The following is a 23,370-nucleotide window of genomic DNA, read 5'->3' as shown; positions in this document are numbered from 1 at the left end:
TTGCTGTCGCTGTGTGGGTCCGAGGATATTAGAGACATGGTGGGTGAGGTAATATCTTTTATTGGACCAACTTATGTTGATGAGAGAGACAAGCTTTTGAGCTACACAGAGATCTTCTGAAGATACTACCTCACCCACCTGGTCACTTACACATGCAAGAGTGAAATAGGAAAAAATATTCTGCGTACAGGGGGCAGAGCACAATGTGGATGCTCTTTAACAAGTTTACTGTTATTTTTAGAGACAGTTCCCTGTGTATGCTTTTATTCCACCAGCAGCAGTGTTTTCTGTCCAGCCAAAGGCTTGGTGAAACACACAATGTATGTTTTGTAAGTGGCCTTGATCTAGGACCAAACTCTAGCTGTGGAGGCCTTTGAGCATCCAAGAGGTTATGCACTTTTCCCAAGTGTGTCTAGGTGTGGGGTAGGAGGCTGCTTGCGCTTCTCTTTCCTACACTCAGATTATTTAACATCACTGCAGTCTTCGGCTGCAACTGACTGAATGAAGAGAAGGCCAGAAGTTACATGTTAGTCCATGATCTGTGCTCCTGTGGGCAAAAGACTGAGTGAAGGAAGTGGTTTGGGGGTCTCAATGAGTATTGCAAAACTCCTTCCCACGCTGTATCTTCCAAACAAGCCCTTACTTTCTTTGTTTGGTAGCTCTAATGCTAAATTGTCATTCAGGTGCTGTCTTAGGCTATGTCTACACTATGCAGCTACAAGGCATGCAGTGTTGCCGCTGTATGTCGGAAGGAGAGAGCTCTCCCGCCAACAAAAAAAATTCCACCCCCAATGAGTGGCAATAGTGCTCCTGCCGACAAAGTGCTGTTCACAGTGGTGCCTTCCCTTTTTGGGGTGATTTAACACCTCTGAATGACAAAAGTTTTGTCGTTCACTTGCCAGTGTAGACAAAGCCTTACTCAAGATGAGCCACACAGTTTCCCCTGTCAGGGAATGGTCAGTCATGTAAGCACTAAATAATGTCCTGAAGATAAGTGCAAGGTTCTGTGACACCTAGGCAGCTCTTGAGGGCTCCACTGTGTGGATATACACAGTGGACTAGGATTTGGTCTTGAGTTACTTAATTTACAAAGATTAAATGGACTCTGGAAAAACATGCCAAATTATTTTAAGAAAGATGATATCCTGGTATGCTCAACCCTAAAATACTGCTGGTTTTATTGGGTGGCAGGGTCATGAAAAGTACTTCTCCATGCAAACTGGCCTTATCTGCTTGAAGCATTGAAGGAACATGATACAGTGTAGTTCTTCTGTTCCTGAAACAGATTCTCATTGCTCTCCCTAATTTAAACAAACTCATATCTCTCATGGCTTTTCTTTAACTAGATCTACATAGGATCAACATTTATCATGGAGGTGGGGGTACTGGGCCTTTGTAAATAAACATGTACAAAGGACACCCAGACCAAGGACTTGAATATATTTATACAGGAAACCTTACTGTGCTTTATCCCACACAACTTCCTGCTATTCTAACTTGCTTATTGGGAAGAAAAAGAAGAGCAGGTGATGTGTGCAAGTGAGAGAGTGAACCAGGGTCTGTGTTTCTCTCTGGCTACAGTAGGTTTTTTTTTAATAATTATAACAATTTGGGTTCAAACGTGAAATTTATACATTGTAAGGTGCTGTTAATATTATAAAGACGTGGCTAAGAAAAGCATCGTAGAATGTTCAGGCTCTCTTTTTGCTTTACAGGAAGTATTTTTATGATTCCCACATTACTGCAGTATAAAAAGAACAATAGAAAACACTGGGCTTGTCTACACTTGAAACATTACAGCCGCATAGCCGCAGCACTGCAGCTATGCTGTTGTAGCACTTCAGTGTAGACACTACCTATGCTGATGGGAGAGGTTCTCCCATTAAGATTCACCCCTCTGAGAAGGGTAGCTAGTCGACAGAAGAATTCTTCCATCAACCTAGTGCTGTTTACACTGGGGTTAGGTTCGGTTTAATTACGCCGCTGTGTGGTGTGGATTTTTCACACCTCTGAGTGAGATAGCTGGGTCAACCTAAAGTTTTTGTGTAGACGAGGCCACTGAAACTTCATTCTTACATGGCATTGAATTAAAGTGGGAAAAATTGCTCTCAACTCACACATCTGAGATCTATTGGCACCAGCTGGGAGTTTTGCTGTACAATCAAGTGTAAAATCTGTTTTTTCTATAAAAGAGTCAAGCTACACATCTGTTGTTTTAAGGTTAATATAAAAATGTTAGGCTCTAAGAGAGACTGTTTTGTGCCAGCATTACATTACTGCTATTTATAATGGTAAATGGTAAATATCTCCAGCTCTGCTATAATTCTTCACTGATTAACATCCTTGCTTGATTCAGAGTAGCAGCCATGTTAGTCTGTGTCCGCAAAAAGAAAAGGAGTACTTGTGGCACCTTAGAGACCAACAAATTTATTTGAGCATAAGCTTTCATGAGCTACAGCTCACTTCAAGTACCTAGAATATACAGTATTCTGGTTAACCATACTCCAGTTTTCATTGATGCTTATTATGAATCACTGCTCTTTGCCCAAAATGTGCCTCTCTAGTGTAGTTAAGTGGGGTCTAGTTGGAAGCTAGTCCACATATCCAGCCCTCAAACTCACCATAGTGGTTTTGTATTTTGTTTTACTCCCAGCTGCTGTACTTTTTTTCTTTCCTTCAGTGTTGGAGTTTTATTCAACAATTATTTAAAAGCCTTGGGCCAGCTGGTATAAACTGGGGTAGATCCTGTGAAATCAATGAAGCTTTATCATTTTATACCAACTGAGGATCTCGCCCTGATTCTCACAAACACGACTGTATTCAGGAGTAGGTACAGGCCTTGTGCCTTAAAAATAACACAGCTATTGAAGCCACAACCATACCAGGTATCTGTAATTTCATTTAGGAAGAAAGACTCAGGCTGTTTGACATATTCTAATGGGATACAGGAGGCAGAATCTGATTTTACTTGGAGAGGATTTAAACCAGTGTAACTCTGTGACTTCAGCGGAGTTATTTCTGATTTACAAAGGTGTTAGTGAGATCAGAATCAGACCCCTCGATTTGGGGTTGGCAACAGTGTAACGTCACAAATGCTAAAAGTCTCAAGGGGTTTTATCACCATGCCATAAAAACCTTATACTGTTACTCCCTCCTGTTTAGCTGCACCATTTCTGGCTGTTGCTGTAATTCAGAGAATCATTGTTCTAGTGCAAATGAGACAAATGAGGTAATTCCAGGTAAGGTTTTTCATGACCAACCGGGCTCAACAAGATCTTGGACCGTTTTCCCAATAAATGTGCCCTAATAGCTCCTCTGTGCTGTAGGCTTGTGACGCAGCACAGCCCACATTACACAGAATTTTTTAAAGACGGTAGTGAGAAAATGGACATTGAGCACCGGAGCTTCCAGAGGAACCTCTTCCTCAGGAAATGAAGATGGCAATGGAGCCCTGGGAATTCAGCTTCCTGACCTTCAGCTGGATTTATCTCAGTGACAGGAATTACTAACAATTCAACTGAGTAACGTTCCATTGTATAGAAAACTGTTTTACAAAGTGTTTTTGTTTTGTACATGAGACAACTTCCTGTATCCATGGGATTTAAAAGTGGATTTCATCACCGAGTATGTCTATGGTTTGCAAGTAAGGCTGCTAGCGTACTGGTGGATTTGATGGAGTAGTTCAGATGCAACTTTTGTGTGGGACTGTGTATGTACACACAACAAACACACAAATCAGGCTGTAAACTCCTGAGGTCTTAATGCCTTGTTTCCATTTGCATTAATGACTTCAACGAGAGTTGAGAGTGCTCAGCATCTTACAGGATGACAAGAGGCCCCAGTTCAGCAAAGCATTCAAGCACGTGCTTAACTTTAAATATGTGTTTAAGTCCCAGTGAAGTCATGGCAGAATCAGGGCCTAAGTACAGTAATTTGCCTCAAGTCACATAGCCAGTTAGTAGTAGCCAGGAACATTGTTTTCAGTCTCCTGCTATAACCACTAGACACCACTCTGAACAAAAGGGGAAAACAAATCCTAAAACTGTTCCATCGGAACAAAAAATACTGTGGCCCAGATCCTCAGAGTGTAAATTGGAGTAACTCTATTGGCTTCAATGAAGTTATGTTGCTTTACATCAGCTGAGGATCTGGCCCTAAACCCCTAAAACTAAACTTCTTTACTTATCTGAACTTTATTAATACAGAGGTCTTAAAATCTATTAATATGTTTGTGAACAAAAAACTGGCACATCTTCAAGTGTATTTCTGATCACAATGGGTACTTCTTGCACATCCTTCCAAAGTCATATGATATTTGTTATTTTATTAAAAATTGACATAATACCTAGAATACCCAGCTCTTTGTACTCTGAACTTACCTTGTCCCCAGAGTGTGACACATTGTTGTTCATGAGTCTGACATATGCCATTATAACAATACCCATCTACTCTGTAGCATGGATGTCCATCGTGCAAATATACATTAGCTGGGCAGTGAGGATTGGCTCCAGTGCAGAACTCCGGAAGATCACAGGAATTACTTGAATCTCTGCAAGAAATCCCTGCTGGCTTCAACTGAAGGAAGAAAAAAGCTGCTGTAATTCCAATCAATAAAAGATATCCGGTGGTATAATTTATGCTACACATTAATGTTTTATTTCAGTAGCTCTGCACCAACTGACCATTAAGCACAGCATAAAGACAATAGAGCACTTTATATATAATTTATTTAACATATTGTTTAAAGGTTTTTGGCACATTTTCAAAGCAAGGGCACAACTCTGCTCTTAGATGAAAGTGTATGGATCATGTAGTACACCTCAGAGTAGAATTTGGCCTTTAGTTACCTTCACAGTGGTTTGGTTTTTAAATAGACAGAGAAAGAATTAGCATCAATTTTTCAAGGGGCCTCCTTAATTGCTCTTGCAGACATAAAAGCATGTGGTGTTTTATGGCAAACGGCAACTGTACGTGCGGATCAAAAGTGAGGCTGAAAATATTTTTAGTGGTTCACTGTCGATATTGGGTCTACATTACATGCTCAAGGTGATTGTAATGACATAACTATTGAGTCAGCAAACTAACCATGTAACATTACACGTTCTGGCCTTAATTAATACAGCTAACTCAGGAACAGGTTATCCTCTCCCCCTTTCCTGCATACTGAACTGCGTGGCCTGTTTCTCATAAAAGATGCTTCTCTTTACATGTTTCAAATCTCCCCACCCTCCACAAGAGTATAGCCAGTCCAGATAGCTGCTCCTGTCCTTGCATTGCTTAACAGAATGACTTCATTCTCTTCAGAGCTGAAAGCAATTAATCAGTAACTGGGGACCTAGCCATTCTGAGTACTTACTTATCAACAAGATGACAATGGTTATGTACTGGAGTCGAGCTAAATTTTTAACTGCATCAACAAGGTATTCTAGACAACAGACAGAATGGCTTCAGTACTGACTCTGATAAACTGTATGCATGAGAAAAGCATCTAAGCAGGCTTAAAACAGTGCCTGCTAGCCTCATTGAAACCCCGCCTAGATACCTTACTAGCTCAAACTCAAAAGCTGTTTTGAGGACTTAGGAATTAATAATTTTATTAAGATAATGTTGAAATAAGAAACGGTACAGAGTTCAAGTATAGAAGTTTCTGGTTGTCAGGGGATAAGGTACAGATTATCAAGGGGTACGAAATTCGATTTAGGAGCTGGTGGAGTAAGGATTACATAATAATCTGCCATCTCCACGACTGGGCGTAAAAGTTTAACCGGTCAGAGTACAGACATTGAGCTATCGGGGTAAGTTATCCACATAACGGCTATGTTCAGGTGCGGAGTATAGTGAGTGAATACGATGGTGGGGATGGGTCTACCCTCATTTGGTGGGATTTAATGTTCAGTGGGTTTATGGTTCCAGTTCATACGGTCCGATGGGGAAGGCCTCTCAGTCTTTTTCCCACAGTGGGTGCACAATGTCGTACCGGCTCACTCCTCCTGGTACTGTCGGTGGCCGGTGATGTACTCGATGTAGATGTCTCTGGACCATCGGATGGTGTCCGAGACCATGAGGCGCCGCATGAGCCGTGCGTAGCGTCGACCAATCCTGTGTATTACTGTCTGTGGCAACCCTGCCTGGGTGCTCATAACCGTAGCCACAAGGCTAAGATTTGCTGCCATTTGTGACTTGCCAACAAAAAAGTTTGTTTTAATAGAATTCATTAACATTCATCCTCCTTAAGAACCCCTCCAGATACAGCATATGAAGCATGTCCAGCATACCTTGATTGCCTGCCATGGCATAGCATCCAGAAGTGTCTGCAAAAATCTGCATGCAGAAGTTCATACAAATGCAGGGATTTTGCATGCACGAGTGGAAACAGCCACAAATACTGCAGACACGATTAAGGTGGGCCTATTGATTTGACCCTGTATCTTCAGCTGCTGCTTCTGGCTGATTTTTTTTTTTTTAACTGCTTACATGAAACACCACAAGTGTCTTAATGCTTAATGATACCAATTTGTTTGTTCTGCCTCCTTGTTTACTAATCTGCAATTAAGAGGATTATGGAATTCTGCCACTCCACAGAAATAAGAAACCTTTCTACAAATTCACCTTGCAGTCTTTACAGCAAAGTCCATGTGCGCACACTGCTTCTTCTTTCAAAGTGCAGGTCGTAGCATTGCAGCAACGGTTTGTACATTCCTAGATGGAGAGTAAATTATAATTGGACAACTTTAAATAAAAACTGGCTATAAAGCAAGAGTCAACATTTTTCTAAAAAGCTTGCTGTAGCTCAAACAGAAGTTATGGGTTCGATGCAAGAAATACTGTGAAATTATACGTAGGTGTTCAAATTAGTTGACCTTTTGGCCTTGAAATCTATGACCCCATAAGTAACTGTAGTAAACCAGCAAGGGTCATAGAGCTATGCCTATTTACTGACCATCAGGCCCCATATATTATTAACATGTACAATATATACATGTAAGATTCACCAGTGGTTATAGTTCCACTGAAATCAATGGAGTTCCATTAGTATGAAGCTGGAGGAATGTAGTGGTGAATTAGGCCCAAATCCTCATTGCCAAATTCTGTCCTCAGCTATGTGTGGGCAGTGACACTGTTGTCAATGAGGCTGCACAGGATCACTGATAACCGAATCTAACCCTAAAGATATGACAGTCTCCAAGACATTATAAGAAAAAAAAATGAATCTAGCCAATCCTAATTGTCAGTTATTCCTAGATAGAATAAGAAAAAAATGAACCTAACCCACCTTAATTGTTAGTTATTTCTTGTTAAAATACTGAACAGATATTGCACTTGTTTAGAGAGTAACTAGAGGCCAAATCCTCAGCTGTGTAAATCAGCATAGTTTCACTGACTTCAGTGGAGCGGTATTGATTTACCTCAGCTGAGAATCTGACACATGGGCTCTATGGTGTCATTAAACATGAGCATTACAGTCCTCCCTTTTAAGAAAGTATCTAATCAGAATTCTGTACTGCAAGGGGATTGGTGGCTGTTATAAAGACTGAGATAATAATATTGTTCAATACTGCTGAGAATGCAAGTGCAATAGTCTTATATCAGAGCTATTCTGATAATAGGGCTTTGTAGAAAATATGAACGGCACTATCACTAACTGATACATTCTCAGTTCATGTTGGTGCATTAGATTGTGGCACTTCCCATGTATGTGGGTTTTTACAAACTTTATTGTCTTAGACTGAAACAATAAAAACTTTAAGAAACTAGTGGATTTGCTTCTGAGATTATAGTCATGAGTTGCAAGCTAAATCACTAGCACTTGAATCACATCTGTCTCAGATCTAAAATAGCAGCAGATGAAACTGCTGTTCAGCAGTGTTAAGTCAGCCTGCCATCTATCCATGCTACAGAATATTCAAAAGTAGGATAGAGGCTATGAATGACATTCCAACCAAAAATCAAAATCCCTCTTGCTAAATTCTAATCACTCACTCCCCTGTTACTCATCATGGTAAAGGGCAGGCGAACAGGTTTTGCGTCTGGGCTGGTAAATTGTCATAACTGTGGTGTTGTCTTTTAAATGCTGGCAAGAGAGTTTTGTGATGGAGGAGAGATGGGAAGTCACAAGCCTGGGCTGCTACTTCAAAATATTTCTTGTTCACAGGAACAGAAAAGCATAGGACTTGGGTTTCTTGGAGTAGGTTTCCTGGCCTATGACAGCATTTCAGCCAAACAAATTACAACTCCTGCATTCCACAAGAGATGTTAGTTACTGATAATACAGACCATCTTGTTATCACAAGGCACCAACATCTCTCATAATTTCTTCCATTGTCTCCAGGACGTGGGGTTTACAATGAACCTCTCTGCTGCCCAAAAGATGTTACAGTACTTTACACGTTTTCTGTGGTCTGTTTCAAAATTGTTTAATTTTTAAAATAAAAGAAGGAAGCAGGCGCTGCAGAATACGCCTGCAGCACATCCTTCAGCTCTCTTTGTACATAAAGCTTTAATGTGGGCCACAACGGGAATGCTGAACGTAACTGGTGTTTTGCATTGACATCAGTCTTAATCAGGATTTCACATCTTGTCTTAATTGTGGTAACGTAGCAAGGGCTGTAATCAGCTACCCTTAGCTGACCCTTATACTGAGATGCATACTTCTCAATGACCCAATGAATAAGGGTCTCAGAACTTGACCCTAATGTCTTGGTTAACAGGTCCTGCAGAGCCAAAAACTCAAGGTCATTGTGTGATCATCACATAGCGCACAAACTTCTTAAACCTGGACATTAAATACACCTCTACTCCTGGGTAAAGCTTTTATGAGCAGAGCAAAGAAAATTGTAGTATGTGATTCTAACTCATTGGACAAACCACTTGTTGTACATAAATATGTTTGCAATGATATTTAATCTTGAAAGTTGATAAAAACAACTAGAATGTGCAGCATGCGACAGTCTCATATCCAGAGGTGCACTGTGACTGGTGCCATATAGTATTGCATTAGCACTGGTGTACTGACACTGCTCTAAACGACTTGATAAGTGAAACATTAACTAATGTAACAGATTTGCTGGTACCTCTCAGACTATCCTGGGAGACTGCAAGTTCAATCCATTGTACCTGAGTCACAGTTTTCTAACATATTTAAGAAAACAAAGAAAGAAGAGGCAGATCAAGGTACTATTCAATGGCATTAAGTGGCTTCGACTCTAAAAAGGTGTCACTAACACTCAAGTAAAAATGAGAAAGATAACTGGATTAGAAAGCTATTTGCAAGCTATTGACACTCTAGAGGAGTTAAACAAGAAGATAAGCCTACTTCTTCAATCCTGTTACCCCAAAGAATGAGTGAGCTGTCAGGAAACCCTTATGGGCTGTACAAATTCAATAGACTGTATGGAAAGGCTACAGCGGTCGTTTGCTATTTTAACTGCCCTGGGTCTATTTTGTCAGCAGTTCCATATTTATCAGAGGAGACAAATGCCTCATCTGCTGATGTGTTCAATTCAGTTAGTCTGGGAGAAGTTCAATATGACCAATGAATATTGAGGCCAAAAGAAGTACGGATGTCTGATCAGATATCATTTTAATCCTGGTTTTCTGCATCATCTCTCCTGATTCGAGCAGTCCTTTGACACATACACTAAATTAAATTGAATCAGCTTTGAAGTAGCAGTAACCTTTTTGTAAGTAGTGTAGGTTATTTCTATTAGTAAGGCAACTGAATCAAATGGCAGCAAAGAAAAAATTCAAACCAAAGTGGGAAATGTATTGTGCATAACAATGGAAGCAGGTTTTCCTGGGAGCAATGTTTTATGATATTATTTAGTTTATAAAAGCAAGTAGCTCCAAATCCAAGGAAATAAATCTCCAGCTAATATATGGTATCTTGAGAAATCTTAGTAATTTTAACTAATTTGTGTTGGTTTCAGGTCATTAAGTAGTACTGAAAGGGATTCCCAAGTTGCAAATCCCAATAGGAACATGGTTAAAGTTCTCCGGCACTAATCTTAAGAGATACAGGTAGTTTGTAAAACCACACTAATATGACACTTAGGCCTGCCTATTGCACTGCAATCAGACACAATGAAAAGCGGAGTCTAACAGCTATTTTGGGGAGTTTAATTAAGGTTTGAGATTGAGAAATGGAGGAGGAGGAGGAAGGAGAATTTTATTTAATACCCATCAGTCTCAAAAAAGTACTTTGACTAATTTGCAAGCACTCTTGCCCTCTTCTCCATAAAAGATTGGTAGCAAGGAGAAAAGCAGTAATTCTAAGAGACAGAGAGAGAGACAGCCTTACTTCGGGTTCCCCACAGTCACACTCCTCTCCATCTTCCACATAGCCATTCCCACACTTCCGTCCACCAAATGATTCCTTAACTTCAGGCAGGTTAAAGAGACACATCCCCACTCCTTTTTCCAGGCTGTTTTCCAGGTCCTTTTTACTGCAGCTGCTGAACATCATGGGGAATGGATAGCTGGGAGAGAAAAAGATTGAAAAAGAGGAAGATTAGCATTTTCAGATGACCCCCCTGTACCTCTATACACAAACAAGCACCAGGCTTTCCATTATTCACCATTCCACACAGAATTCATAGTAGGTTGAACCATTCCAAGAAACATTTTGAGACTAGACTCAATTATTTCCAAGAGAATTTCCATGCTTAACCACCTAACTTATGGATGCAAACAAGACTTCTGCCTGCAAATCAGGAGCTGGATGTCTACATAGCTGACTATGCATGCAAAATTTTGAGTGCTAGTTTAGGCCATCCTGCACCGTCCACAAGTGCAGAATCGTCGGCAGGGCCTTAGGAGCTAGTTTAAGGCCCCTTTGAAAATTTGGCCCAAAATTATAGATTTCACTCTCATTTTAAAGTTACCACATTTTATTAGAGAGAAGTTGTAGGCCCCTTTGCCTTCATCTTGGTAGACTCATGGTTTTCTTAGGGAAATCAAGTGAGAAAAATACCAAGTTATTTAAATACCAAGCCCACTCCTGCAATCCCCAGGCAAGCAAAACTTGCCTTGAAGTCAAGGCCTAGGGACCATGGATCTGAGGCAAATTCTGTTCTCATTTTATACCAGGATGGATCCAAAGTAAATACTGAAGCCACCCATATTATGGATTTACACAGGTGCAAAAGCAGAATTTGACTCCCCTGATTACTGGTCATGGGCATGAATATTTTAACTTCCTTTTTAAGATGCTCAAAGGGTGTTAGCACCAAGTCTACAGACATGCTCTGCAATGCTCTGTGCTTTTACTGCAGAGGATTCAAGTCTGCACCCACTGTTGTCAATGGATGTTTATCACTTGATTCAAAGAGAACAGGCCCAGGCCCCCAAGGCCCACTGACTTCAGTAGTACTTGGATCTGGTCACTGGTACATTACTGTGGAAATCATGCTATCACCCTGTAAAGAATGCCAAAGCTCCCTTTCTCCACTGGGACATGTGTATGGTTACATTAGATCTGGATCGCAACCAGCTGGCAAATAACATGCAAGCTGTCTTATTTCCCTGAAGACTTTGGACACTATTCACCACCACTCTGCAGTCAGGCAGTAATTCAACATCATGGCAGCACAGGAAGCCAGACTGATGATGACTGGGCTTTGTTCCCTAAATGCTTTCTATCAGTCACATATTATTAAGAACAGGGTATAATCTTAACAGGCAAATAAGATAATAAATGAAAGTCCTATGCTGTTGATTTACAGAATTTAATGAATCAATTGTTATTTCTAATAATGGAGAGTAGAAAGTGTTCTCAGAGCCTGTGAGACCATGCCCAGAGACAGCAGAGAAAGGATCCTTTCTAGTTAAAGAAAAAAACCCAGACTGCAACAGTTGTAAATGTAATGGAGGTTTAAGTTCCTATGTTGATTTAGAAAGGTTAATTAGGATCTTACAGTAAGGTGGAGAGTACCTTATGCAAAGAATTAATTTGCTCCTATTTAAAATTACCTTTTCACAGATTCTTCTGAAATAAAATAATCAGCTCTCTAGCACAGGATGCAGATGTGCTTCTGAAGAAGAAAATAATTTTCACCGAACACTTATGGGGCTTGACTTGCTAAACTAAACAATGCTGTGGTTCACTGAAACATGACTCTAATAAGCTAACAGGAATCTTCACTTAAGGAATTGGTTTCTGGAAAATGTTAATGTTTAGTAGGATGACAGTGCTGAAGAGAAACTATCAATGTTCAGAGGAGCATGAGAGAGGAGTCAGGCTACTTTTCAGAAGCCTTGGGCTCTTAGGGGAAACAGGGAAGGGATCTGGGGATAATGGGGAAGGAAATGAAGGGAATTTGAGAAACCTTCCTACCTACCCTTGTATAGAACCAGGGGAGATTAGCATAACTGTGGACTCTTGATTGTATGCAGTGTAGTTGTAGCCCTGTGGGTCCCAGGATATGAGAGAAACAAGGTGGGTGAGGTAATATCTTTTATTGGACTGACTTCTGTTTGTGAGAGAGACAAGCTTTTGAGCCACACACAGCTCTCTCAATTGGTGATTCCTGACAACTCTTGGTTTGATGGGAGAAAGTTGCACAGAACATTCTGTGTATGTGAATGCGAACAGGTAGGCAGACATACAGCATTTTCAAATTCTGGCATAAATGCAAGCATCATACATATGCACGATTCACAGATTCTGTATGGACCACGTCTAGTTGGCAGCCGGTATCAAGTGGAGTGCCCCAAGCATCGGTCCTCGGGCCGATTTTGTTCAATATCTTCATAAATGATCTGGAGGATGGTGTGGATTGCACCCTCAGCAAGTTTGCAGATGACACTAAACTGGGAGGAGAGGTAGATACGCTGGAGGATAGGGATAGGATACAGAGGGACCTAGACAAATTAGAGGATTGGGCCAAAAAAAAATCTGATGAGGTTCAACAAGGACAAGGGCAGAGTCCTGCACTTAGGATGGAAGAATCCCATGCGCCGCTACAGACTAGGGACCGAATGGCTCAGCAGCAGTTCTGCAGAAAAGGACCTAGGGGTGACAGTGGATGAGAAGCTAGATATGAGTCAACAATATGCCCTTGTTGCCAAGAAGGCCAGTGGCATTTTGGGATGTATAAGTAGGGACATTGTCAGCAGATTGAGGGACGTGATCGTTCCCCTCTATTCGACATTGGTGAGGCCTCATCTGGAGTACTGTGTCCAGTTTTGGGCCCCACACTACAAGAAGGACGTGGAAAAATTGGAAAACGTCCAGCGGAGGGCAACAAAAATGATTAGGGGGCTGGAACACATGACTTATGAGGAGAGGCTGAGGGAACTGGGATTGTTTAGTCTGCGGAAGAGAAGAATGAGGGGGGATTTGATAGTTGCTTTCAACTACCTGAAAGGGGGTTCCGAAGAGGATGGATCTAGACTGTTCTCAGTAGTAGCAGATGACAGAATGAGGAATAACGGTCTTAAGTTGCAGTGGGGGAGGTTTAGGTTGGATGTTAGGAAAACCTTTTTCACAGGAGGGTGGTGAAACACTGGAATGCATTACCTAGGGAGGTGGTGGAATCTCCTTCCTTAGAAGTTTTTAAGGTCAGGCTTGACAAAGCCCTGGCTGGGATGATTTAGTTGGGGATTGGTCCTGCTTTGAGCAGGGTGTTGGACTAAATGACCTCCTGAGGTCCCTTCCAACCCTAATATTCTAGGATTCTATGATTTAACTAGGCATGATTCTTGCCTCAAGCTGTGAATATCTGAATACTTGATCCTGTAGTTTTTTGGTAAGCGTTTATTTGAAACCCACCAACGTGAAGAGAGACATAAAGACAGATATGTTCAGTCAAAATTTGTTGTGGGAACATAGATAATACATTTTATTTCCTTCTCTGCTGTTTTTGTAAACAGTTTCAACAGCTCAGTAAATTTGCTACAGCAGCATGCTGGTCAAAACTCTGAATATTTAGGGTTATATCTTTCCCTTTATGAATGCCCAGAATTGTTCATATGAATGGAAGGTGCATGTGTCCACCACTGGGAGAACAGAACCCTTATTCTGTACCAGTGACAAAATAATGTCATTGTTATTGAATGAGATTTCTTTTCCCCCCCGCCACCCCCGAAAAGTAACTTCAAGCTGTTTCCTATTTTTAAGTAAGAGGCCCATTCATCTTCTGGCTTTTCCTGCTCTTGACACTGATTTCCTCAGCTGACATCAGTAGAGCACGTGTTATTTACAAAAGAAAAGACTAACTTTTTGAAAATATTTGTTCTTCAACCAAGCAATCAAAAAATAAACAAACAATGAGAAAAGCACAGCAACTGGAAACAAGCATTTGAAAAGTGAATTCACCCACGAAGGGGAGGATCCTACATCCACTGAAGCCACTGGGAATTTTCTGTGGAAGCAGGACTGGTCTCTGACATCACTGACATTCTGATGTTAAGATTTTTCCCATTTCTTTGATGTTACCTCCCCACATGACAGTCATTTGATATTTCTGCTTTTAGGCTATGATGTTTTGGTTCTGTTATTTTTATGCTGTTTCAGCAGCACCATGAGCTACTTGGTGGGGAGGGGGATGGAGCAATAACTATCATATGTCAACAGCATTAGGCATGTTATCAGTTTAAACAAATTTAGAGCTTGTGAAAGTTGGTGGGGTAGTCATCATGTGGACTGAAGTCCTCCAGAGAACAGATACAGCAAGCTTCCTCACACTGCTCTGCCAAAATGCTTCAAACCTGACCTAGAGCAACCACTTCTAGACATGAGAAGGTAGTTTGGTCTCCACCTTCCATGCAGTCCTTTATCTGTCTCCTGAAACTTTCAACACAGGTGCCAAATGGGGGTGGTGACAGCTTGTATGGTATCGCAGGCCCTCCCTTTGTAGGAATTCACTTCAGACCATCAGCTCATTTCACAGAGGGCACTAAAGAACTTTCAGAAGGTAACAGCTTTCATAACTACCGTCCTGTGGCAGATTCAGGTTATTGACCTACAGCTAGTAAAATACACCATATAGCTCATTATCCATCACTGAAGCCACTATCATTATATGTTTCTTATATATCTTATTTCACCGCTGTGCAGAGGCCCAGCACAAGGCCAGTTTAAGCACTACTTGAGTCCAACTTATTTTGAGATCCTAAGTGGCATGTAAATGGTGCACAGATTTTCTGCATAAGGGTAAATTTTACCCACCATGGATAATTTCAATTCAAACATGCCTGCTGAAGATATACACCCATAGCACCAAAATCATCCCTGGTACACCACCACTGGCTTCAGTGGGCTTACGGCAGGGACAAGTTTGGCCCACGACATCTAGCTTTCTTGAATTACCAGCATTCTGTAACAACATCACCCATGTTCCTTTAATACTGAAACTTGGGTGCAGAGTCTCATGAAATTAATGCTCTAGTTCCCATCAGAAGCAAGATGCTATTGTTCACATCTACAAATGAGGCATTCATTTTAGCAAGATGATGCCATTAGTAGTAAGTGATGTGACAGCGCCTGGTTTTGTTCCATTCAGAACATTTTCCATTCATTATTATTTCAAATATTTAAGCCATGTAAATGCCAGCTCTTTTTCTATACATCTGCTTTTACGTTTAGTCCTTGTTGACCTGTTCTTTTCATTAAGTACGTGAAGTGGCATCATTGAGAGTGCCCTTTAAGAAACTCAGAATCCTCTGTTAATGCTACCACTGCAGCACACACTATTGCCCTGTACACTCTAGCAGTTAAGAGTCTTTTGCATGAACTCAGAGGTTAACTTGTCCTCTCAATTTCAGGGGTGGACCTGCTAGAACAGGGCTGAGGAATATTGTGGTAGGCACTGTACACAAATACAGTAAGAGAGACTGTCCCTCCCCACAGAGCTTACTGTCTGAATAGATAAAAAAGACAAAAGGTGAAAGAGAAACCAAAAGGTGAAGCAACTCATACCAGGTCACACAGCAGGTCAGTTGCAGAGCTGGGAGCAGAATCCAGACAGCTTCACTCCTAGTCATGTCCAGTCCACCAGACCACACTGCCTCTCAGATTGTCCACACCAATGAATACCACAAGAGGCAGTATGGCCTAATGGATAGAGCACTGGACTGGGACTCAGGAGACCTCTGTTTTATTCTGAGCTCTGCCACCAGCCTGCTGGGTGATCTTAGGCAAGTCACTTCAGGGAATCAAGGTGCTTTTGAAAATCACACTAGATGCCTATATACATCTTTAGACACATAAATACTTTGAAAACTCTGGTTCTTCTCCATATGCTTCTGTTTCCCCATTGTAAAACGAGGATAATGATACCTCCTTTGTAAACTGTTTTTAAATAAATCGCTAAAAAGTGCCATATGAGATACTATTATTAAAATATCTTGTAATTCATAGCATGTTGCATAGGAGAAGAAACCCCTGGCTCATGATGACCTGAAGATGATTATTCTTATTCTTTTTTACACTGCCAACCAGCCTTGTAGGACCTCCCTGAGAGATCCTGGCTCCATACAATTTACATTCACAATAAAGATAAGGGAGACCACACCCCAAAAGAGTGGGTAAGGGGAGAGGAAGGCAAGAGTTCCAATGACAGGATCATGAGTTTGTTCTGGTGGTTCTAGGGCCAGGCTGGACCTCAATTCATACCCTCAGAAATCATACCCTCATACCCTCAGATTTTCACCACTGAGTCCACCTGAGCTTGGCTGCTCCAGTCCAGACAGCAGAACTTGAGTCCCTTTTCAATCCGTGGCACTCCTAAGCCACCCTCCTGAGGATTGTCCCTGGTAGCTAGTTTCTCACAGACGGGCTCTGCCCAGGGAACATCATGAAGGAGACAGTGGAGACTCCTAGCAAACCTCCCTTGTGTGACCTGCCTCTTGTTACCCATATGGCTCGGGTCCCTCTTAAATCTCCCAGACTGGAGGATGCTGTGAAAAAGCTGCTGAGAGAAAGGCAGGTAGAAGAGCTGCACCAGCATGACCAGTCTTCACTCATCCCTGCCTGACTCCCAACACCATGGCCCATCAGGAGCGGTGTCTCAGAGTCCTGCTTGGGTTGTTGCTAAAGGTTAGATTGGTTAGTGATTCTGTTATATTCTAATCAAACCCACATCCTCCCAAATTCCAAGTCTCTATCTTCCCCAACCTTTTCCTAGTTAATGTGCCACCTCATTTGAGAAATAATCTCCCTAATCCTGCACCTAGTTTATATTTCTCAGACATTTCCAGGAAGATACACCTGGTGCTAGTGAAGGATCAAACCAAGGGATCAGTTACACCAAGGCAGTTATCAACCCATGATGTGACACCTTGAGTATCCGAGCGGCAGCATATGTATGCATTAGTCACACATTTCTAGAAAAAATTGTCACAGTTCAGCCCAGGTGTTACTCTGTTGACTCCACACCTATTTGAGGTCATCAGAGTTATCCCAAGATGGCATTTGACCCCATGACTATGGGCTTGATCCTGCCAGGTACCACAATGGTGCTGAACACCCTTGATTCCCACTGACTTCACTGTAAGTACAGGATGCTCAGCATCTCAAAGAATCATTTTTCACCTTCCAGGATCAAGCCCCATCTCGCCTCAGATTCTCTTGGCTTCTCATTTCAGTAAAATGTGATTTTATTTTCCTGTCTTCCTAATCACCAGTGCCCTTAAACTCATGTACTAGTCTGTAACATTTTGAACTTTAGCTGGTTTCCTTTTCAGCAATTTGATGTTAAACAGCTGCACTTGTTCTGAGCAGATTTTTTCCTGTGCTCCATTTATTCTTACAAACCTCCAATCCCCATTACAGGAACATTCAGATTATTATGACTATCACTGCTTAGAATCATATTCTGCAGTGTTTTTATTTCCAGGAATTTTAGAACATTGCCATAACAGTTTTCCTCACCACAATTCCAGTACCTCTATGCTGCTTTTATTCCAGCCCTCTCTCCATCCTCATTGATGTCCACTGTTCTAACAATATTTATACAGTACCTTTCAGGCAGGGACATGAAGTATTTTACAAACAAACAATCAATTAAAATGTACATCAGCCCTGTGAAGGTGGCTTAAATATCACCACCCCCTTTGCAGAGAACAAGCTGAGGAACGATCCTGAGGTTAATTTAGGCCTAAGGGTCAGATTTTTTAAGGTATTTAGATACCTAGCTCCTATTGAAATCAATGGAAGCTAGGTCTTAAATACCTTTAATAATCTATCCCTAAGCGATTTGCCCAAGATCACATAGCAAAAATCAATGTCAGAGATAGAAACAGAATTCAGGATTACGAGGGGCAGATCCTCAGCTGGCATAAAGTGTCCTCGTGCCACTGACTGCAGTAGGGTGTTGATTTCAATGGAGTTATGACAACTTAAACTGGCTGAGGACCCGCTTCCAAACACGCAAACTCCTGACCCACTACACAACATTCCCTTTCAGTAAAACAATCATCCGCTTGGGTTTGGTTTAGCTTTCAAGACATTAATGTTCTTTTAATCTTTCCAAACTAACTTTTTAAGGCCTCCTTTGAGATGTCTAAACATAGCAAATACAGTTTCATCCTGCTATTACACAGCATCTCTCAGACTCCAAGTGTCCTGTATAGCATCTTATGGTAATGAATTAAATAAGCACAGGGAATGTAGCAGCCATCATGCACTAAGCAGCCGGTAAAACCCAACCTTATCTGATATCTAAACAGGTGTTTAAATACTATAGATTTTCATCATTGACATTACATCTGCCTTTGTATAACTCAAGTTTTCACAGAAATTGTCTCAAGTTAGACAAGTGCCAGATGGGGGATGTTATGTCTCAGTCTTCCATTTAAATGATGGATCCATTTATGTATTTTTAAAAGAAATCAGAATCATTTAATTAAAGTAGATCCCACAAGTCTAATGCAAGCAAACAGCTTGAAGATTAGGGGCCGGATCCTGCTGGGTATTAAGGCAGCTTTATGTGGCTCAAGCAGTGTAGAGCATTCCTAAAGAGGCATACCTGGACGCTGGAGAAGCATGCGGTTCTGCAGAGCCCCCCTCCTATACAATCTCACTGCCCGTGACAGGCAAAGGGGACGTGGCTGGGAAAAGGGGGATAGCTGGAGCATGCCTGCACTCCACTAATTCCTGGCTGCTGCAATGGCCCCTTGAGGCTATTGACAGGTGGCATAAATTAGAACAACCTGCTGGGGACTGACCCAGCAGTCAACCAATCCCAGGAGTGGTTGGGGATAGGAGGCATCTTTCCACTATCCCTCTTCAGCTGAATGGAGAGGATTTGGCTAAAGGAATAGAGCTTTTTCTATTATATAGTATTAAAATATAAATTTTGCTTCAAAAGAAACCCAATGTGTGACAACTCACACTTATTTTCTAGCCTATTTTTTTACTCTTTCTCTCCTTTATAGTTTTAATCCCTAGAGCATCAATAAAGTAGAGCACGAAATTGGGCCATGTTGTTACACATGATATCAAAGCTCTCACTTGTATAGTTCATGGTCAGTGGTTTAAAAGCAAGCCTAGATTTCTTATATAGCTTTTGGCATGTTCTTTACAATGTAGCTTTTACACTCCCAATATGTAATTGTGAAGGTCAGGCTAGTGGCTAATTGAATTGCTATGTGGCGATAACAGCTTGTTGTGTTACAATGAAATTTCCAGGATTATAAAAAGAAAGCCTTTTCACCGAAATGTTTAAATTTCACATATAAATGCTTTAGGTTTATTTGAATTGGGCCCTGGTAATTCTGAAGATTCCCAGTCTACATTCAAATAATATTCACCTCAGGTGCCTAGACTGGATTGCCAGAACCTCTGGTAGATTTGTCCTCTGCTGAAATACTCAGGGTGAGAATTTAACTACCAGAAATATTCTGAAGGGCAGATTTAGAATGCTGAATGCAAGACTTCAGTGTAGAAAGTAGTAATGAAACATGGTTCGATGATTCTGAAAAATACTTTCGGCAGAGGAACAACACTTATGGTTTTGTACAGTATACACTCTCACGGCTTAATATTTTTGCAGTCACAAAACTGCCAAGTAAAACATTATTAGAAGTTACTTTTACTTTGACAAATGTACAGTCAGAAAAGTTTTTTCTTGTTGAGAGGCCTATTGTGATTTTCATTCCTGTATTCCGGAGGTGAAGCAATACTAACCAATTTATCAATCTTGACAGTATTCTAACTGTATTCTGGAGTTATCTGCCTTGCAAAAGCTCTACGGGAATTGTGCTTAAACAACTGTTTTTCCTGTTGGAAACCAGACAGCCAGGGAAAGTAGCTATAATCAGTTTGAATTCACCTCTGACTCATCATTTGCTCTGTTTCCTTTTAGCCTGCTACCACATTAATAAAAATTTACCAGATTGCTGAGAGTTCAGGTTACACAGTTTACTATTTAGTAGTTGATGTTAATCCAATGCTGACTACAGAAAAAAATAAAGAGGGAACAAATACTAGAGAAAGGGATGAAAAGGCCAGACCAATGGTGATGCTAGGGTAAGGAGAAACATGGTAGTAGTTACATTGTGCCCTGTAGTGATTACCAGCATCTGAGGAAATTGTAGATAAGAAGCGAAACTAGATTATTCTCTGTTTAAATTTGTGGCACAAAACGGAACATCCTCCGCAAGTGATAAGTGAATAAAGATACATGACTAATGCTGCTGTTCAAAATACACAGCTTACATTCTGTTTCCTACTGATTTTTTGGTTAGATTACAGGGACCCTGTCTGGAATGGCTTACAAGTGTCTCAGAGAAGTACCAGGTCTGTATTGCCTGATGATGGAATTTCATTAGCTCATGACATGATTTCAGGACTCTGACTTTTTAAAAAATACATTTATAATGTGGTTTTGTCCTTTGATGGACTATGGAAATGATTTTTTAATAGCAGATAGTGGGAGCAGATTGGGTACCAAGGCAAAATTGAATGTAGGGAGCTGGGGATCACTAATTGATTACGTCAGTCCCCAGAAAGGCTGATCAGGGATGGACCCAGGATGATACAGTAGAATCGCCAAACAGTGGGATTACCAAACCCAGTTAATTGCCAACAAACCAAAATAAATTCATGAAATTTATACCCAAACATAAATATATTCATTCCCTGTTTCCAGTCCTTTATGTGTATACTGTAGTATCACTGCTAAAAGCTTATTTTGTTAGCTGTTAGCAGTTATGCAACTCAGCCCCATAGCTTTAAAGAATTTGAAGTGGCCCTTACTTTTGACCTTAAAATGATGGAGGAGTGCTTCCAGAAATGGTGCCTGAGACCAAATCTGGACAAATCGGTAGTCTCTGCTTTCCACCTTGACATTAGAATTGCACAGTACATTCTATCGAGTTTTGTGGTGAAACTGTGCGTTATGACCCAAAGCTAACATATCTCGGTGTCATTCTTGACCGCACATTGACCTTTCATGATCACTTCAAGAAAGTAGCCTCTAAAGTGAAGTCTCACATCAAATTATTCAAAAGTTAGTGGGGAAAAAAGCTGAGGATCAATGGCTCTGTCCTATGAATACTGGCCTTGGCTCTGGGTGTAGTCAGTTGCAGAGTACTGTGCACTAGTGTGGACAAGAAATTGCCATAATCAACATGTGGACAGGCAGCTGCACCAGACCATGTGAATCATCATGGGAAGTTTAAAATCAACACCTCTACCGTGAGTTTCTGTATTAGCAAACATCAAACCTCCATCTACCCATCAAGATATAGCTAATTCACAAGAATTTAAACATACCAAAGACTACCCTGAACTTCCCTTCTGGCAGGTTATGGATAATGTACCTCAACAACACCTGAAATCACGAAAACCACTGTGGGCCACACACAACCAGCTCATGTCTCTGTGTCTGACCAGGGAATGACCAAAGTGTCTGAACCTCATCTACCATTCCAAATTAGCACATTATTACTGACCCACCAAGCCATCTTCCTGGTTTTGACCCGACATGCAGATTTTGGAGCACACTGAACTACATCAGAACAAACCCTGGAAGATGCAGCTACCTGATGCACAAGTTGAAAATCAAAGCTCCGCTTTGTGCAACTGCGGTGAGAACATCCAAACCATTGAACCCATCATAACACAGTGTTCCAAATAAGCACTCAGAGGTGAACTGGATGATACCCACAACATCACAGAGGAGGTATTGAAATGGCTTGTGGCAACTGCATCTGTAGAATGTTGCTCTGCAGATGCCATATGTGGGTCCACGTGAGAGACTGCTAATAGTACTGGGTTCTGAAAAGCATAGGAAACTTCAAAGATCATGCCGGATGACTGATGTTGATTGATTGATGTTGCTAGTTAGACTCAAGGGTTAAGTTCAGAAGAAATTACTATGGCCATCTAGTCTGCATAAGGGAAGCCACAGTATTTCTCTAACTAATTCCTGCATCAAGCCCATTTCTTCTGGTTGAGCTTGAGCAAATGTCCCTAAAAGAGAGAGATGTACATTCTACTGATAGCACCAAATGCAAGAGAGGGCTACTTCAAACTCAGTCCTGAGAAAGGACTGGTTGGTTGATGTTTTTGGGCTTGAGCCTGGCCTTTGGATCAGTTGATCATCTGATAGCCTGAGGGGACAGGGAAGGGGCAGGACTTCCTGAAGAGGGAACCTGCTCCATCCGTGAAGAGAAGGAGAGAGACCTGCTGTCATAAATATAAAGGGAAGGGTAAACCCCTTTGAAATCCCTCCTGGCCAGGGGAAAGCTCCTCTCACCTGTAAAGGGTTAAGAAGCTAAAGGTAACCTCGCTGGCACCTGACCAAAATGACCAATGAGGAGACAAGATACTTTCAAAAGCTGGGAGGAGGGAGAGAAACAAAGGGTCTGTGTGTCTGTCTATATTCTGTCTTTGCCGGGGATAGACCAGGAATGGAGTCTTAGAACTTTTAGTAAGTAATCTAACTAGGTACGTGTTAGATTATGATTTCTTTAAATGGCTGAGAAAAGAACTGTGCTGAATAGAATAACTATTTCTGTCTGTGTATCTTTTTTGTAACTTAAGGTTTTGCCTAGAGGGGTTCTCTATGTTTTGAATCTAATTACCCTGTAAGGTATCTACCATCCTGATTTTACAGGGGGGATTTCTTTATTTCTATTTACTTCTATTTTTATTAAAAGTCTTCTCGTAAGAAAACTGAATGCTTTTTCATTGTTCTCAGATCCAAGGGTTTGGGTCTGTGGTCACCTATGCAAATTGGTGAGGCTTTTTATCCAACATTTCCCAGGAAAGGGGGGGGTGCAAGTGTTGGGAGGATTGTTCATTGTTCTTAAGATCCAAGGGTCTGGGTCTGTAGTCACCTAGGCAAATTGGTGAGGCTTTTTACCAAACCTTGTCCAGGAAGTGGGGTGCAAGGTTTTGGGAAGTATTTTGGGGGGAAAGACGTG

General features: G+C 41.2%; 1 protein-coding gene across 1 annotated transcript in view; it reads right to left on the bottom strand.

Moving 5' to 3' along the window:
* Positions 1 to 23,370, bottom strand: part of ADAM12 (ADAM metallopeptidase domain 12) — a 353,284-nt gene that overhangs the window by 37,981 nt on the left and 291,933 nt on the right. The window contains exons 13-15 of the mRNA XM_073354062.1: positions 10,298 to 10,475; positions 6,610 to 6,699; positions 4,380 to 4,575 (exon numbers count right to left, since the gene is read on the bottom strand). Of these exons, the coding sequence (XP_073210163.1) occupies positions 4,380 to 4,575; positions 6,610 to 6,699; positions 10,298 to 10,475 (464 nt within the window). The remainder of the gene's footprint in view (positions 1 to 4,379; positions 4,576 to 6,609; positions 6,700 to 10,297; positions 10,476 to 23,370) is intronic.

Source organism: Lepidochelys kempii, chromosome 7 (assembly GCF_965140285.1).
Source record: "Lepidochelys kempii isolate rLepKem1 chromosome 7, rLepKem1.hap1, whole genome shotgun sequence".
NCBI classification, from domain to species: domain Eukaryota; kingdom Metazoa; phylum Chordata; order Testudines; family Cheloniidae; genus Lepidochelys; species Lepidochelys kempii.
Note: the sequence above shows the minus strand (reverse complement) of the source record. Positions and strands in the feature narration are given on the sequence as shown.